Source organism: Ictidomys tridecemlineatus, chromosome 3 (genome assembly GCF_052094955.1).
Source record: "Ictidomys tridecemlineatus isolate mIctTri1 chromosome 3, mIctTri1.hap1, whole genome shotgun sequence".
Classification (NCBI taxonomy): domain Eukaryota; kingdom Metazoa; phylum Chordata; class Mammalia; order Rodentia; family Sciuridae; genus Ictidomys; species Ictidomys tridecemlineatus.
In genome coordinates, this window is record NC_135479.1 from 6,394,778 (window position 1) to 6,412,691 (window position 17,914).

General features: G+C 55.5%; 1 protein-coding gene across 1 annotated transcript; it reads right to left on the bottom strand.

Annotated features, from left to right (window-relative positions):
- Window positions 1-1,131: 1,131 nt before the first annotated feature.
- Window positions 1,132-17,850, bottom strand: Nherf1 (NHERF family PDZ scaffold protein 1). Its single transcript, XM_005332525.5, has 6 exons — window positions 17,169-17,850; window positions 6,444-6,605; window positions 5,681-5,834; window positions 3,323-3,363; window positions 2,215-2,304; window positions 1,132-1,984 (listed from the first exon to the last, which is right to left on the bottom strand). Exons 1-6 carry the CDS (start codon window positions 17,607-17,609, stop codon window positions 1,796-1,798), a joined length of 1,077 nt encoding a protein of 358 aa, XP_005332582.2. The 5' UTR covers window positions 17,610-17,850; the 3' UTR covers window positions 1,132-1,795.
- Between the last annotated feature and the right edge of the window lie 64 nt (window positions 17,851-17,914).

The following is a 17,914-nucleotide window of genomic DNA, read 5'->3' on the forward strand; positions in this document are numbered from 1 at the left end:
GGACAGTGGGTGCTCTGATGAGGGAGATGAGATGGCCAGATAGTGGCTGGCCCTCTTCTCAACCCCCAGGGCACCATAGTTCCCCTCCCTGGTTTGCCTCTTACTAACTTGTTGCCCTTAATCCAGGAACCGGGTTCTTAGTGGCCTCCCTGAAGGTTAGGAGAAGAAAGTCCCCAGGGCCAACTTTACCTGCTCTTTGAGCACCTGCTCTGGGACCTCCTGGCCCTGCAGCTTCAGCTCTCACAGGCCGCCCTGGGCAGACTTCCAGGATGTGGCCTCAGGTGGTAGAGGCAGCAGGGACCTGGGCCTCTTGCAGAGGAGCAGGGCATTTTGCCCTTGGAAAGTCCCTTAGATCCCACCTTGTTTCACAGCATGTCCTGGGGCTCATGGACCAGTTTGTTTTCCCCCAGTGCTGGACAGCTGCCCTCCAATCAGGTCAGTGGCCAGATAAGATAGAGTATCTGGCGCCAGCTCAGCCTGCTCCCAGGAATCCTGCACCCCACTGGCTATGGGCAGTGTCGAAGCTTTTGCTCATGGAGCCGCCTCCATCCCAGGCTTCACATTTTTTTCCCCCCTCAGGGTGTAAGTTTCTTAGGGCCTAACTAAGTTGCTGGCTTTGAACTTGCACTCACCTGCCTCAACCTCCTCAAGTCACTTGGATTACAGGTGTGCACTGTCATGCCCCCCAGGCCCCATCTGGGCGGCACCCCTGGAACCAGTGGAGCCTCTGACTCTCAGCTCCCACTTCACACCTGTCCTGATTGCATAGGGGCCACACAGGCAGGGCACAAACCTGGAGCTGAGCATAGGAGTAGGGTGGGTCTTGTTCCCCCCAGGGATCCTGGGCCCTCAGGTTAAAGCCACCAGTCCTTCCTCAAACAGTACCTTACCCTCTCAGCCAAGACAACCTGGGGACACTTATTTTTCTTTTCTTTATATATATATATATATATATATATATTTTTTTTTTTAAATTTATTTGTGGTGCTGAGGATCAAACCCAGGGCTGCGCATGTCCTAGGCGAGCACTCTACCACTGAGCCACAACCCCAGCCCAACACTTATTTTTCTATTTCCCACTTTCCACCCAGAAGGAGGACAAGGCTCCAAAGGAAGACGCAGAGGCTGGCGTAGTTTGGAGAAATCAGCTGAATTTTGGAAGGAGTCTCCTTACAGTGGTGGTGCCTGGCTCAGGGAAGGGCAGCGGGCAGCCAAGCCCTCCCCAGGCTGCCCAGGTGTGTTGTGTGTGTGGCAGGGGAGGGGGGGATGGCAAAAATTTCAGGTTGAGGCTACTGCCATGTCCCAGATGCAACAACCAGGAAAATCATGAGAATCAAAGAACAAAAATCCCTCTAAACTCTGCAATACTGTACTCTTAAAAAAAAATCAAATCAACAAAAATTGCCCAAGCCGCATCTCCCAGGATGGGAGTCCTGTCCATGGTGAGCAGGGACTGCTGCAGTCAGCTTCCTGCTCGGCCTCAGACCCAGCCATTACATGGGGTCATGAAGGAGGATGGCCTCTGGCCTTGCTCCACAATCCTTGATGTCCCAGGCATGTGGCAAGGTAACAACTGGTAGGATTAAGCCCTCAGGAAGGGGGAGACAGAATCTGCTCTGTGATTGGAATGGACAACAGAAAGTCGCCTTCCCTAAGGTAAGGGAAGGACAAAGTTTCTAGGGAAATCGGATTCATCAAGGGAGACGCTGGTGCTGATTTAAACGTCGATTGGTGGGCAGTTGGGGAGCGGGTGGGGAGGAGGTCAGATAGGGGCTGGCAGCTGGTGGACAGGTGCTCAGAGGTTGCTGAAGAGTTCGTTTTTCTTGCTCCAGTCCATCTGCGGGGCCCGCTTGCTGCTGCGCTTCTGGTGGGCCCTCTCTTTGGCCATGGCCAAGGAGATGTTGAAGTCCAAGATGGGGTCAGAGGAGGAGGCAGACGAGGGCTCTGTGGAGTCCTGTTTCTTGGGGCTGTCTTGGGAATTTAGCTGTAGAGAGGAACAGAGGAAGAAAGCAGGCGGTCAGTGCTGGTGAGGCTCCCTGGTCCTCAGCCTTAGTGAGGTGGCTCCCTTGAGGCCCTGCCCAGGGGAAGCCAGGTCACAAGAACAGAGTGCGCCTCAGCATGTGACCTCCAAGGCAGTCTGTGGTGCCAGGAGCCAGAGTGGCCTGGGAATCGGCTTCTGTTAACCCAGTTGCCAACCCCCTGCTCCAGACCTACCTCCTCACTGGTATCGCTGGAGGTGGATCTCGCCAGGGCTGGCCTGGGGCTCTCTGAGGCTGTCTCAGGCAGGGTTTCCCGACTGTTGTCCTGTCATAGGAGGGAAGGTATGGGGGTTGTGGGGAATGGGGCAGGAAATGTCTGATCAGAGAAGCTGGGAATCTCAGTCTGAGAAGCACGGCCCAGGCCTTGGCCATCAGCCCAGACTCCAGCTTTACATTTTTACATTTCTTAAAGGATCAGGGCAGCCGGGTTCCTCCTTCACCTGGGTGGGTGGGATTACTGAATGGTTCTCTCCCTCCTCCTGCCCACTATGGCTTTGGGCATCGATTTGCCTTTGGGCCAGTGACTCTGAGGGGTTTCTTGTAGCAGGGATTCGAGAGCCCTCTCTATGTGACATGGGGGATATATGTCCTGCTTCCTGGGCTTTCCATGGCCCTCCAAACCTTAACCCCAAAGCAGTGAAGCAGGGTCTTGAAGGAGCAGGACGGAGGGGTACTAACCCACAGGCAGGGTAATAGAAGGCCCCAGGCAGGAGCCCCTGAGTAAGAAGCCTTGAAGCAGAATCTTCAGACTCCTCTCTGGGGCCTGCCTGAGTCGGCTGTCTCAGAGTGAAGGCTTTGGCTGGGGCGTCAGCTTGGCGTTCAGCCCCTTCCTGGGTCCCTCCATGGCTTCAGCTGGCACCCAGCCTGCCATTCCTTCCCCGGCCTCACCCGCTTCCCTCTGCCTGGGAGGAGGGGCTTTGTTCTTCCAACCCAGGCTGGAAGCAGCAGGGCTGGCAGCGTGTGGCCAGACACTGGAGCTCTGTTCTTGGGGGGAAGAATGGTCTCTTCTGTATGGTGGGGAATTGGAAGTGGGGGCCTGTCACCCAGGATGGCGGGCTGCTGAGGGGCCCAGCCAGAACGCTCCTGCGTGACAGTCTTGGCCCTCAGCAGGGGTGAGGGGTACACTGGCACTTTTATAGTGTGGAGTTCAGGAAGGAGCTGGAACTGGGCCCTGAGGCTTCAGCTTGAGCCAAAGGCTGTCCTCCCAACTGTGCCACTTTCTGACCCATCTCCTGCACCTCTGGGGTTGGGAGCCAGAGAGGTAGGTAGGGGACTGTGCTTACCTTCTGTATCTCCCCATTGGTGAAGGGCTCAGGCAAAGGACCTGGGTGGGGGGGAGAGTAAAGGTGAGTACAGAAGCTCTGGGTGAGTGGTAGAGGCCGGAGCTGTGTGCTGTAGCAGATCATCAGATCTTGTGTCAGTGGTTAAAAATTTTTTGACTGCAACCCACTGTAAGTACACTTAACATTTTAATGACCCAGTATACACAAAGATTGTGTATATGACAAAAGTGTCACAAAACAATACTTACCTTTACTGCAGTGCAATGGTCTTTAATACCTTTTGTGTGTGTATGTATGTATGTATGTGTGTGGTACTAGGGATTGAACTCAGGGGCACTCGGCCACTGAGCCACATGCCCAGCCCTATTTTGTATTTTATTTAGAGACTGGGTCTCACTAAAATGCTTAGTGCATCGCTTTTGCTGAGGCTGGCTTTGAACTTGTGATCCTCCTGCCGCAGCCTTTCAAGCTGCTGGGATTACAGGTGTGCGCCACTGCGCCTGGCTCTGGACTTTGATATTGTCTATTAAATTTTACTAAAATAAATGTGCTGGTCTCCAGGGCTGGGGTTGTGACTCAGTGTAAAGGCACTTGCCCAGCATGTGTGAGGCACTGGGTTCAATTCTCAGCACTGCATATAAATAAATGAATAAAATAAAGTCCATCAACTTCTAAAAATACATATTTTTTAAAATGCTAAAAAATGTTTTTTTTTTTTTTAATGTGCTGGTCTCTATCTGCTAAACTGAACCCAGGAGCTGCTGATGAACTACCAACTGTTTGAAAAACACTGTCTCTGATGGGGTGAAGTTCTAGATGGATTGCCTAATTCTCACCTGGGGAGCCTGTTAAGAACAGATCCCGGGCAGCCCTGGCCCTTCCCATCTTTCACATGCATCCCAGGTGGTGCTGATATGACAGCACACACCCCAGATTATGTTTAGCACCTGCCTCTGCTGGGTAAAAGAGGTCCAACTCCTACTTGCCACCTGGAAATGAAGGGACAGGAAGGCTCAAGGGCAGTGTCCTCCCCATCAGCCAATAGAAAACCTGGTGGTGACAGGAGGGATCAGAGGGAAAAAAGTTGGGCCTGGGATTGCCCCTGATGTGCCTTCAAGGCGGGTGCTGTCCCCTTCCAGGGACTCATCAGCCTGGGTGGGTTTCTTCTGAACTCCTAGTTGATAATGAGTCTCCTCCCCCGTCCCTGGTCCAGGGCACAGCCAGGCAGAGTCCTTCTTTTGATACCCCCAGCCTGCCCATGGCAGCAGGGCAGGGAAATTCTAGGACACTCACTCTCCCCTTCCCTCCAGGCATCTCCCTCCCAGGTCTCCTGGCCAGGGAGACAAACAAAAGGGAGGACTGTCCCAGGATGGAGGAGGTGAAGGTGGCAGGGGATGGCATCTGGGGAGCTGTGTCCCCATATCAGGTCCCCAAGAGCAAGGATGGGTTTCTCTGGGCCTCATTCTCCTCCTAACTGAGAAATTACCAGAGTTGCCTGGTTTCTATAAGTTTGGGAGATTATCCCACATCCCATGCCCGGAGGCTGCCAGGGATAGAGCTAGAGGGGGACAGGGCTGCCCCAATGGGCCCCTCAGCCAGGCATCTGAGTCATGTGGATCCCACTCCTACAAATATAACCCTGACCCTCAGGGAAGCCCCACCCACTGCAAAGTCCAAAGAGGCTCCACCCTCAGTGTGGCCCAGCGGGCACCCCCCTCCCTGAGCCATCTTCCCAGGGAGAAAGTCCAGAGCAGGGACAGGAGGCTGCTTAACCCCTCCCTGCCCTGGTACAGCAGCCCTGCACCCTTTGGCTTGGCATGAGCAGGGGGAGGTGCCAGGCGCAGCAGGGTGAGGGTGGGGGAGGGAAAGGGCAGGGGCCCCAGAAACGAAGGGGGACCCACTGCTCTCCAGAGCCAGCAAGCCTGTTTCCAAGACAACCTGACAGAGGGCGGGCAGAAGGGGGTGGGGAGGCACTGGGCTCCTGTCACTGGACTCTGATCTGCCCAGCAAAGGCTGGAGGCTGCCCCAGAGTTAACCCTTTCCTCACCCTATCCTGAGAACTTGCTGGGGGCAGGGGACAAGGGCTCAGGTCATTCTTTGGTGTTGTGGCTGCAGCTGGGAAGCCAGAAGCTATGCCATTTCTCACCAGCTTCATTCAGGCCGGCTGACCTCTTCACAGGCCATCTTCAGAAGTCCACTGCCCATCCTGTGTCCTTTCCCTACCCAGGGCCCCACTCTCTGCCAACCCACGCTGCTGGGCCTCCCCTGAAGTGGGAGGATGAGGCGTCAAAGCCCACCCCTCGCCCCTGGCCACATCCTGGACTTGGAGGAACACCTTGGGCTGCACATTCCACTCACCATTCAGATGCTCCTTAGATGGGATCACTTTGCACTTTTTGAAGAACTCATCAGTTTCCTTGTCTACCACGAGCAGCTTGGTCTCGTCCCCTCCAGCCTTGATGGCAGCCACCACGTCCCCATGTTGTTTGCCCTCCATGCAGACCCCATTCACCTGCAAAGCGGGGTGTGTGGGGGTGGTGTCAGCACAGGTCTCACTTCTAGGGCAGGCGGGGAGAAGGTCCCACCTGCAGATACTGTGCCCACCGGGTCTGTGGAATCCTGAGCTAGGCCAGCGGTTCTAGGGCTGGACAGTCAGCTTGGAGGCAGGACACATGGGAAGAGCCAAAGAAAATACGCAGACAAGACTAAACAAACACAGCTGGGAGGCAGGACCCAGGCTTGGAGGCCTGCGCAGGCTGTCCCCTGACTCCCCCCACCCCCAGCCTTGGTTTTCTCACGTGTAAAATGAGAAGTCTTGGGAGAGCTGATCTCTGGCTCTAAGGTTCTCAGACTGTGATTCTGGGACGAGCCCAAGCGTTCAGTTCACGTTTCCTTTCTCATGAACACAGCACAAGAGCACGACATGAGTCTCAAAGCCTCACTCAGGCACCAGGGCAGCAGGGAAGCTGTGGCCGTGGCCCCTATGCAGTGCCCACTCCCCCAGCACCTGAGGGCTGGCCGTGCCCCACAGGCTAACAAGCAGTGGATGAGGGGGGCGGCCTGAGGGCCAGAGATCAGGAGGAAGAGCCTGGAGGTGTGGGGAAGAGAGCGAGGGCATCACCTCCACAATGCGATCCTGGGCCCGGAGCCCGGAGGCCTCGGCCGGGGAGTCTGGGTCCACTGCCCGGATGAACTGGCCTGGCTTGGACTTGTCACTGTGCAGGTTGAAACCGTAGCCGTTGGCACCCTTCTTCATGGTACAGAGTCGAGGCCGAAGCTCATGCTGTGGGAGAAATGGAAGGTCCGTGGCCATGTCACAATGTGCCCTCTGCTTGACCTTCTCCCCACGAAGGCCAGCAAGCAACACATAGCCCCCATCCTGCACAACATGGCAAGGGACTCTGGGTGCCCAGAAGATCTGTGTGGACATGCAGCATTGCAGCAAACTGCCCGGGTGGCCCTGAGGGGGACATGGCCCAGGTCTTATCCCTCCTAATGGTCCATTTGGCCCTCCTGAAGGGAGAGGGGAATGAGGCACTCCTGTCGTGTAGCTGGGTCCCTAGGCACACGAGTGGGACCCCAGTCCTTTTACCTGTTCTCTCGCTAGGGAGCAGGGGCAGGTGTGAGTGACAGCGGCCAGCACGCTCCCTCTAGGGCCCTTCTCACTCTTCAGGCGCCCTTCCTCCCCTGCCAAGCCACACTGCCCAGCCAAAAGGGAACAGGGAAGAGCCAGGGAACTAGAAACCTGATGGGTGGGACAGTGAGGGGCCCTGGACCGGACAGGACCATCCACAGGGCTCTAGGTCCAGCAGAGGATGAAGATGGCACTAGAACCCAGAGACCCTGTCATTGATCCCAAGGAGCCTGAATGGGGGTGCTGGGAAAAGCAGGGCAGGGACCAAGGAAGCCCAGGGTGGCTGTGCCTGGGAAGCTGAGCCTCTAATAGGGTCCATGCAGATTTCTTGGGAGCACAGCTGAAAACGGATTTCAACATCCTCTGCCCAACTTAAGGCAGCTCAGCTTTGAAGCCACAACCTGAAGACACACAGCATGACAGACAGCTGGACAGAATATGGGTGGGAGTGGGCCAAAGCCTGAACCCAAGTGCTACCCCACCCCCAGGCCTGTCCCCCTGCACATGACCTGGGGCCAGTCATTTATTTCTCCAAGCCTCAAGGTCCTCATTTCTAGTCCTTTCTTACTGTCCCTGCCTCCAAGTTGCTGGGAGGCCCTGGGAGATAAGGACATGTGTGGGCATGCTCGCAAGCGCAAGCCCGTAAGCACCCTGGACTCCACACCGTCCCCACCATTCAACAGTCAAGGGAAGCAAGGAGTCAGGAGTCAGCCACAGGGGGAGGGCGGTGCCAGGCTGCTCAGGATCCTAGATCCCCAGCTGGGAGTGCAGAAGGGGGAGGCCAGAGAGGGGTGGGGAGAGTGAAGGGGAGGGCGGGAGGTCTCATGCCCCAACTTGCCAGCCACCATCTGGGGAGCTGTGCCCCCCTTCACCCTCTGGGGGCAGGGGTGGGGGCTGGAGAGTGACTTTGCCTTCCTTTAAATGCCTGGGCAGGTCTTCAGGATGTTGGTGTAGGTGTGGCGAGGCCAGGGGGGAAGGAGGATGAGGGCTGGGACCTGCCCTAGTGGCCTTGCCCAAATCTGGACTAGGGGCTCCTCATCTCCAACCATAGGACAATAAGAGAGCACCCAAAGGCACCCCTCCCCAGGGGCTGCTGGGGAGCCCTGAGCCCCAGTTTTCCTTGACCACACTGTTACTCACAGGTATTGCCTGGCCCCTCCCACAGACCCCAGCACCCCCTCCTCTGTTCCGGGAGTAAGGCTCTTCTCCCCTCCAGCTAATCCTGTCACAAAGCTGCCAGCAGGCCCTCCCCCAGGTGGCCCAGGTGAGCAGGAACAGGTCTGACCAGTTGCCCCCCCACCTGGAGAGGCTCAGCTTTCTGCCTTAGCCACCCTGAGCTGTAGGATCCCTGTCCTTTACCCTGAGAAAGTGGGAGGGTGAACGTCTGGGATGGGCCGGGGGCAGCTCCAATGTTAGTTGCTTCCCACCTCCCTCCGTGGTCCCCTCAGGCCAAAGAGTCTTCCCATAGCCACATGGCTGGGGCTTGAGAGCTGCTTATGAGATAGGTAAAGTGAGGCTCAGAGAAGTTGAGCCCCTGCCTGACACCAGCCAGAACTCTAAGCTGCTCTCCTTCCATCACCGTGGGCTGGTCCTGAAGAATCCAAGTGACCCGGTGACCAAGGTGGAGCAGAGACCCCAGCAGGAGTCACAGTGTGCTGGCCCTGGCCCTGGCTGCAGTCCCTTGCCAGGAGGCAGCCTGGGAGCCGACCACAGCCTTCCTTCCGGTGCTCAGTGCCTCTTGCGGCCAGAGCTGTGGCCCAGGTGGAAGGATAAAGCTTGGCTGGGCGACAGGACAGTGGACATGCCTGGGCTGGGGGGGCGGGCGGCTCGTACTCCCTGGCAGGGCTGGGCCAGCTGCCCTGCTGATGCCCATCACCCTTCTGGTCCAGGTCTCTGTGCTGTGAGTTTCCTTTACTTTATGCCTCAGCAAGAGTCACCCCAGAACTCCTTGCCGAGTGAGATGCCCCTTTGACCAACATGCAGATAAGAGGGACATAGCAGGCACCCACTGTGACCTGCCTCACTACCCTCTGGGTGACTCTACAGTGGCTTCAGGGCAGGAGGCTGGAAGCCCTAGGAACTCCCTCCCCTGCAGCATTCAAATGCCTACAGAGCCCCAGCTAGCCTGTCCTGGCCAAGTCCCTGGAGACTCCCACCATGAACAGGAGGGCAATGGGGGCTTCCTGCAGGACCAGGGAGATCAGCTTCCAAGGGAAGCCACCCAGGTGTTCCCAGGAGGGGTCAACACAGCTGCTGAGTCAGCCCATCAGGTGGCCCCCTCCAGCCTGGGTGGAACCAGGAGTTCCCTGGTGGCAGCCTCCAGGGTCTGGGAGGCCTGGCCTGTCTGGGCTAGCTCCAGAGCAGGGAGTCAAGGGGACACTTCAGAGGAACGTGGCCCCAGAGTCTGTGCAGAGCCTCCCAATAAGTTCTGAAAGGTTGGAAGTAAAAATCAGGATCTGCTCAGAGATGAGATTCATGGAGACCCAGAAGCAAGAATAATAGTATGCAGCAATGGTGGCCCAGGGTGGCTCGGAGGGGCTGGGGTGGCTCAGGCTGGGTGAGCCTACCATGCTCAATTTTAGACAATGCTGGAGGGCTCTACAGAAAAGACCACGCCAGGAGGGCAGCCAGACCCTCTGCTGAGCTTTCTCCTACCCTCGGGCTCTCAAGCTCTCCCGCCATCCCTCTCTTCAGGCAGTTGGCCTAGCCCCACCCTAAGTGGCCGCCCCATCACCTCCACCCCTGCAGCTCAGGGTGCGGACAGCGGGCAAGGAATTCAATAGGCTCCACCAGCAGCCACCTGGAAGGCTGGGGAAAGTGGATACCCTAATCCTGGTGACTGACGTCTCTGGGGAGCTGGCGGCTGGGGGCCAACGCCCCGCTGGGCCCAGCTCCTCCCTGGCTGATGCCATGGTGACGGACAGGCTGCTTCCACCACTTCCTGAAGGTCAGGCAGAGGTAGGTCCCAGAGGGATGGGCTAGGGGAGCAGGAAGACCACCAAGGTGGTTAAGGTACAACAGAGATGACCCCCATCTCTACAGACTGCCCTTCCCCCAGCCAGCCCAGGGCTCTTGTCATGTAAATAGACTGGTACTGGGCTGCCCCAACAGAAAGCAGCCAACAAAAGACAAGGGGCAGGGGAGGGGGCAGGGCAGGAGGAGCTGGGGGGGGACTGGGGGCATATGGGAGGAAGCTCCATTAGTTCCATATACTCTGGGGACACAGGCTTGGGCCGGGTGCTGGCTCTTCAAGGGAGAGCTGCCCCGTGACAGGTGGCATGGGATACTGCTCTGTGGGAAGTGACCAGGACTTGGAACACTGTGCCAATGTCCAGATCTGTCAGCTGAAGGTATCTTTTCCTCAATCCAAGTGAGGCCCAGTGGGCTTGATTACTACTAGTCCTGAGCCCCAGGGCCCTGACGTCACCACTTGTTCCCTACAGGACCCCTCCCCCTGCATCTGTACAGGTCAAGGAATATCAGATATCTCTGCAAAATAAATAAATAAATAAATAAATAAAAGGATCCTATGCTTCCTGCTTTCCAGTGGGAAAGCTTTTCTGGGGGCCCAGGTGAAAGATATGAGCTAGGGTTGGGGCTGCTTCTCCAATCCCTCTGGGTCAGGGACCCTGAGCCAGATTCTCCCTCTGGCTGGTCGTGTCTTCTCCCAGTTGCTGCCAAAGAGACCTACAGTGCAGTGGAGTTTGGCCCAGGTCTCTGGGCTGGGCAAGCCTGGGATGGAGCAGGCTGGCACCTGGGCTGCTGCCTGGCTGGACACCATCCAGGGTGGCCGTCCCAGGCCTTCCACCCGCCTTGTAGGCGCTCCACTATCCCTCAGCCTCCTCCCAGAATATGCCCCGGTTTAACTTCTATCTCCCAAAAGGCTAAATGAGAACCGTCAGGAGCTTGTAAAATTGGGGCTCAACAACGAAATAACAAAGGGCAGCTGCCAGTTAGTTAGCCCACACTTGCTATGTGCCAGACACTGTGCCGGGGGCGCCTTCTCATTAAAACCCAATTATAGGGCTGAGGATGTAACCCAGTGGGAGAGAACTCACCTAGCATGAAGGAGCCCCTGGGTTCAATCCTCACCACCACAAAAATAAACAAAATAAAACCCGATTATAACCCTGCAAGGGCAGTGTTACTGCCTGCATTTCACAGATGAGAAGACCCAGGTTAAGACAGAGAATTGCTCAAACAACACACAGGTGAGAGGAGGACACTGAACAGGGACCTAGAACAGCACTATGCAGGAGAAAGAAGCCAACCTGTGGGCAACTTCAAAATTTCTACTAGCCACATTCAAAAGTAAAAAAGAGAGGGGTCTCGGGGGTAAGAGTCTGCTTAGCACCTACCTGCGTGGCCCTGAGTTTGACCCCCGGCATCACACATACCAAAAAAAAAAAAAAAAAAAGTAAAAAGAAACAAGATAAATTAAGTTTCACGTCACACAATGTATCCAGAATATTACCATTTCAACATGTAGTCACCTGTTTTTAAAACTAAGAAATTTTATTTCATTTGTTAAGGTCTCTAACCTAAAGATCTGACTGAAATCCGAAATGCTCCAAAATCTGAAACTTGTTGAGTGCAGACATGATACAACCAATGGAAAATTCCATGGTATTAAACTTTGTTTCCTGTACAAAATTATCCAAATAACATATAAAACCAGCTGCAGGCCGCACATGAAACACAAATGAATTTTGTATTTGGACTTGGATCTCATCTCTAAGATCTCTCTCTCTCTCTCTCTCTCTCTCTCTATTGGTAGCAGGGATTGAACCCAGGGGCACTTTACCACCGAGCTATATATTCCATATATATGCAAATATTCCAAAAAAAATTGAAATCTAAAAAACTTCCATTCCCAAGCATTTTGGATAAGAGAGATTCGACCTGCACCGCTTCTTCAGAGTGGAGAATTCATTTCATACACACACAACATTTCCACCTGGGCTTGCACACTCCAAGAGCTTCACTTGGCCAGTGGCTCTGGCGAAGGACAGCACGGATCTAGGGGTCTTTAGCCACTGTGCTGAAAGCCCCAAACTCGCTCTTCTAAACCCGTGGGCTCAAGGGCCCCATATCTTCAGAAGCACAGGGAGAGGCCACGCCTTTGCCTCTGGCCTCATTCACAGCAGAGCGACCTGGGCCTCTGCGTGTTATTCGGCTGCCTCCAGGTGACCTGACCTCAGGGAATCTGCAGCACTTGTCCTTTTTCAGGAAACAGGAACCTAAACTTGCCTAGGCGTCTGGGGACGTGGCAGGTTCTCCCGTGCTGAGGGGAGGGCTCAGTCAATAGTTAAGGCCAGCCTGGGGGCGGGGAGTGCTCCTTGCGCTTCAGGTGGCAGGAGAGCCAGCAAGCAGAGGCTGGGGGCCAGGTATGGAGAGACTTGGTCACTAAGCTCTGTGTTCACCAGCTGGGGGTCCTGGAGCTGGCCACCTAACTGCCAAAACTGACCAGTCTCAGTCTCCACAGGCAGAGAATAGGGCTAGTCACGTGCATGAACTGAGCAGGCACCCTGCAAATCTGAATCCCCCCCAGGGAGGGTCACTCTAGCTTAAAAGGGCAGAGCAAAGGCACAGCTGCTCATGGGGCCCAGAGCTCTGGTTTCTCCCATGCAGAGCCCGCAGCCCCGACAGGCCTTGGCAGACTGCCTTGTTCCTCTAATTCCTCCCTACCACCCGCTCCCTGCTTTCCCAGGGACCCCAGGGATGGGAAATCTGGGGAGGCCCCCTATCTAACCGAGTTTCCCTGGGATGGAAGCTCCTTTCTGGAGACCTCCAAGAGAATAATTTCCAGAATGACTGATACAATTTAACGGGAGCCTGGAGTGACAACCAGGGGCTCTGCTGTTGCACCAGTAGAGAAAACAATCACAAACCCGTGACTTAAGAGGAGGCAGCCACAGGCAAACTAGTGCACAGCTTGCTTCAAGTGCAAGCATCAAGCAGCTCAAACCTGGTTGCCCTGGGAGAGAGGCTGACAGCCGGACAGCTAGCTGTGCCCCCCACCCACCCACCTTGCTACCTAAGGCATCGGACTGTCTGCCTCTGGGATCCATGATCAGGGTCCATCGAGGTTGAGGGGAACCCACCTCAAGCCGGGCTCTTCCACATTCACACCTGTCATCTCATCCAATCTTCCCAGCAACCCCGGGTGGGGGATGGGTGCCGATGCAAGCTGAGGCTTGCAGGGAACAGCAAACTCCTAGGGTTCCAGAGCCTGCAAGCAGCAGAGCTAGATTTCTGGATTCCTGCTCTTAAAATGGAAGCTGCCAGCAGGCAAGAAGAGTAAGTGGGTATATTCTATCTGGAATTCCAATCTCTGGGTGTGCTGGAGGCACAAATAAGCCCGGTGTGCTGCACTGGGACAAAGATCCCACACAGCTGCTAGGTATTCAGTCATTAATCCAAATTATTTATTGAGCACCTGCCTCCTATGGGCTTGGCACAGTGCTAGGGATAGCAAGGCACATAAGCTGCACTTGTTGCCCTGGGGCTTGCCATGAAATGGAGGAGAAGGTCACAGAGAGATGACTGAAATGGTGTGTGGTAAGAGCGATCAAAGATACAAGACAAAGAGGAGGAGGAATCCAAGGGCCAGCTCTGCCTCTCTGCCTTTGGGATCAAGGAAAGTCTCCATGGGAGGTGAGAGGTCTTAAAGAGTGTCCCTAGTGCAGAAGGGGACAGGATCATTTCCAGTCCAACGAATACCGAGAGGGTATGGCATGCTCAAGGAGAATTTGAACCCTTGGTGTGGCTTCCAGGATTATGGGGGCAGTAGGGAGAGTGGGCTGCCAGACTGTGGAGGTCCCTGGGACAGCAAGTAGCTATTGAACAACAGTGACTATCGATTGAGCCCTTCTGAGGGCTGGGCTTGGCCACCACTGCACCTGCCCAACTAGTGAGACAGATTCAGTGCCGGCTATCCCATGGGTGGGGTGTAATAATTATAGTTAACTATTTATGAATTCAAATGCCAACAACCAATGTTTATTGAGCACTTACTTAGTCCCAGGTATTGGGTGACTTAAGGTATGTAGTTGCATAATTTTGCAGATATTATGTCAAATTTCTTCTTTGCTAAAAAGTGGGGGCAACCATTATGTGAAGCCCTATTTTTGTTTTGGTTGGTTTGGGGGGTTGAACCCAGGGGTGCTCTACTACTGGGCTATATCCCCAGTTCTTTTTATATTTTGAGACAGGTCTCACTAAGCCACTGAGAGTCTCACTAAATTGCTGAGGCTGACCTGGAACTTGCAATTGTCCCTGTCTCAACCTCCTCTTGCTGGGATTAGCTGGGATTATAGGCATGTGCCACCATGCTTAGCTATGTGAAGCTTTAAAAAAAAAAATACTTAAAAATAATTTGTTACTAAACTATATTTGGTGCAAGGTTAGGATGCATGGAATCCTCCTGAACACGTGTTAATGTGGTGGTGACAATTATGCAGTAGATTACGGTCATACAATTTTATGTAATCCCAACAACCTCATGAGGTCACTGCCCTCACCCCCAATTTACACAAGAGGAAATGAAGGCTTAGGGAGGTGAAGCAACTTGGCTCAGGCTGCCCCAGTAGATGCTGAGCTGGCTCAGGCCTGCCTTGTCACTTTGGGTCCTAGTTCAGGAGTTTAGGCCTCCTGCTGTGACTGGGGTTAATGGAGGGAGAAGGGCTTTATATGGGGAAGCCCCAGAACAGGGTTGCTGCTCCTCTGTTCCCATGAGTGAAGGTGGGTGAGGCCATCAAGAAATCAGGAGGCCCATGCCTATATAATCTCATTGGCTTGGGAGGCTGAGGCAGGAGGATCATAAGTTCAAAGTCAACCTCAGCAATGTAGTGAGGCTCTAAGCAACTTAGGGAGACCCTGTCTCAAAATAAAAAGAAAATTAAAAAGGGCTGGGGATGTGGCTCAGTGGTTAAGATACCGTGGGTTCAATCCCTGGTACCAAAAAAAAAAAAAAAAAGTCAGGAAGCCTACCTCCACCTAGACTGGGCTAGAATGCCCAGTGTGGATGACAGGGCTCCAGGCACCCCTTACCCTCTGCCCTGTGTGGTTCTCGACCTGGTGGGCTGGTCCTCCCAGCCGTGTGCCAGCAGCCACACGTAGCACCTTGTCACTTACAAGAACTAACAGAACATTTCCCACACTGCAACACATTCTTAGACGCTTTATGTGGGAAAGGGATGTCTTTAAGGATTAAAAAAAAAAAACCCACAACCTTCACTGATAGTTTCTGGAGTAGCAGGGTGGGCCACCTTCTGGTATATGAGGATTTTATTCTGGATGGGCTTCACAGTGCTGACTGGGTATGAATAAAGCTGAGGAATTTGGCTGCACAGAGCTGGGAATGGAGGATCTGGGCATAAATGTGCCAAACTCAGAATCTAGTGGGGATTAGAACTTCCCATTATTTCTAAAATTCCCTACAATAGTACTCCTGTTCTATAGATGGGAAAAAATCAAATCTCCGAGAATGGCTGACTTGCCTGGCAATGGTGTCCCATCTTCCACCTAAGGAACACACACAAATGTAGGTGTCACACCATGATCTGGGGGAACCTGCTTCTGTGCTCACCCAGGGCAGCCCAGAGATCAGGAGGCCCATGGTGTGATGGAGAGCACATACTGTGCTGACCCTTCAGATCTGCCTCCCCCCATCCCCCTCACCCCCACCCTCTGGGACCCAGAAGCAGAACCAAAAGGGAAAAGGGAGGAGCTGGACACAGTGCGACTGGATGGTGGGGGGTGTTATTGGTGCGGGTGCCAAAGTCCAAAGGAAAGAAAAGGGAACGAGGAACAATCGATGGACTCCGCACAAAGATCACCTGAGTTTCTGCCTGGGCAGAGAGGTCATCTGTTCCAACTCCCTGGTGTCAACTCCCTGTCACGGGTGCTTCAAATTCTCCTCTACCCCTTGCCAATGCCAGCTTGGCAGTGTCAGGAAGTAGGAGCCCAGTGGCCTGGCATTCCCAGTACCCAGCTCTGGCTGGACAGGGCTCCTGGTGACCTCACTTCCACCAAACCAGTTGGTCCTCTCAGGCTCCACCTTCTACCTTAGTGCTGAACTGTGCCCTTTCTCTGTCAATGGGATCCTCCTGGCTCCAGAGACACCCCTGCCTCGCTGCAGGTAGAGAGCTGGTGGACCTAAAGAGGCCCTGCTCCCGCATTTGGCACCCTGACACCACCCCCTTGCTCTCCTGGGATAAAAGCTCAGCACCACAGCTCCAGTTTTGCCAGTGGCCCCTCCTGCAGCTGATCCAAACTGGGATCCTTTGGGGAAAGCCTAAACATAGGCAAAAGCGGCCAGCCTGCCAGCAGTCCCAGAACCGGAGTTAGCAGTGACAATTGGGGGAGACCACGGCTCACGGTGAGCTCCCAGCACCAGGGCTGGGCCTGGCAGAGCGCCTGCTCCCTCCCCCAACCATCTTTCCCCTCCCCCTCCAAGGTTCTCCCTCCCGCTCCCTGAAGAGCTAGCGCTTACTCCTCACATTCCTAAGAATCATAAATCCTCCTGGGTGGCAGAGCCACCCCTCTCAAGACGCCTTGGCGCCTCCTCCCTATCCCCACCCCCACACATTGCCCCTAAGCGGTTGGGGCTTTCTCTTTCTTAGAAGTCACTCTGGACTTTGGGAAGACTAAGTCCAGCCGGCGACGTTATAATAAACACAGCAGGGGGCTGAATGGCAGCGCGCAGGTGTGGGAGAGCCTCCGGGGCCCTTCCTACACCGGGGGCTCAGCACTGAAAGGGGATTGTTATTCATCCAGCTTTTTGAGTGGGACGTACTCGCCATCACCCTACCTTCAGTTACCACCCACAGTGGCCCTAGAGAAAGTTGGCACCTCTGGGGCAGAGGGGCCTTCCTCCCGTCCCAGCTGCGGGCTGGGGTGGCCCAGGGAGGACCCCAGGAAGGAGCAGGTTTGGGTTCCGAGGGACAGGAGCCTTGGAAAAAGGGACTGAGCTCCGTTGCGCTGCCCTTCTAAATGGGCAAGGGGCAAAGAAAGGTGCAGGCGGCAAAAGCGCTCAGTCTTCCAGGCCAGTCTGGGCAGGGGGATGGAGTCGCCAGAGCAGCCCCACGCCTGCCCAGGACCTGAGAGGGCGCCGGGTCGGCGGGCGGAAGCAGTTTCCCTCTTGCCGCTAGAGCTTTAGGAGGGCTGGACGTCCGGGGTGCGTAGATCTCTTCCCCCGCCTGGACTTACCCGCTCCGGCTGGCTCTTCTCGGCCTCACGCGATTCATTTTCGGCGCCAGTTCCCTGCCCCTCGGTGGCGGCCGGCGATTCGGCCTGTCCTGGCCCTTTCTGGGCGCGCAGCAGCTCCTCCCCGACCTGGACGCCAAGCTTTTTCAGCTGCTCGTCAGCCTCGGGGTCCACCACCAGCAGGCGCACCGCGTTGGGCGCGGCGCGGATCCGGCTCACCACCTGCTGGTGGGTTTCCTTCTCGACATTCTCGCCGTTCACCTCCACCAGCCGGTCCCCAGCCAACAGCCCCGCTTTCTCAGCGGGCGAGCCGGGCTCCACCAGCCGGATAAACTGGCCCACCTTGCCTTTCTCCCCGTGCAGGTGGAAGCCGTAGCCGTTCGGACCCTTCTCCAGGCAGCAGAGCCGGGGCAGGGGCGCCCCGGCTGCCGCGTCCGCGCTCATCTCGCTCGGCGACTGCTCAGCAGCGAGAAGTGGGGTCCCGTCGGGGGCGGGAGACGCGACCGCCCAGCCTTTCTCTGCGCCCTAAGAACTGGGAGGCGAGAGGGAGAGCAGCAGGGAATCCCTGCTCAGCCGGACGGGCGGAGAGCGCAGGTGTCCCAGGGACTGAGACCGCGAACTACGAGGAACCGACGGAGGAAGACGGACCAATCCCCGCCCGCGCGGCGTCTGAGCGTTCCAGAACCCGTCCAGCCCCTTGTCCTGGGGGCGGGGTCGCGCCGAGGGTGTGGGTTCCAGTAGACCAATCA

Excerpts from the sequence above, each read along its gene's own strand:
- Nherf1 (XM_005332525.5), bottom strand. The coding sequence starts at position 17,609 with ATGAGCGCGGACGCGGCAGCCGGGGCGCCCCTGCCCCGGCTCTGCTGC. Across the intron at positions 5,835-6,443 it reads CCCAGGATCGCATTGTGGAG|GTGAATGGGGTCTGCATGGA; the intron begins GTGATGCCCTCG and ends CCCGCTTTGCAG. Across the intron at positions 1,985-2,214 it reads CCAGCGATACCAGTGAGGAG|CTAAATTCCCAAGACAGCCC; the intron begins GTAGGTCTGGAG and ends TCCTCTCTACAG.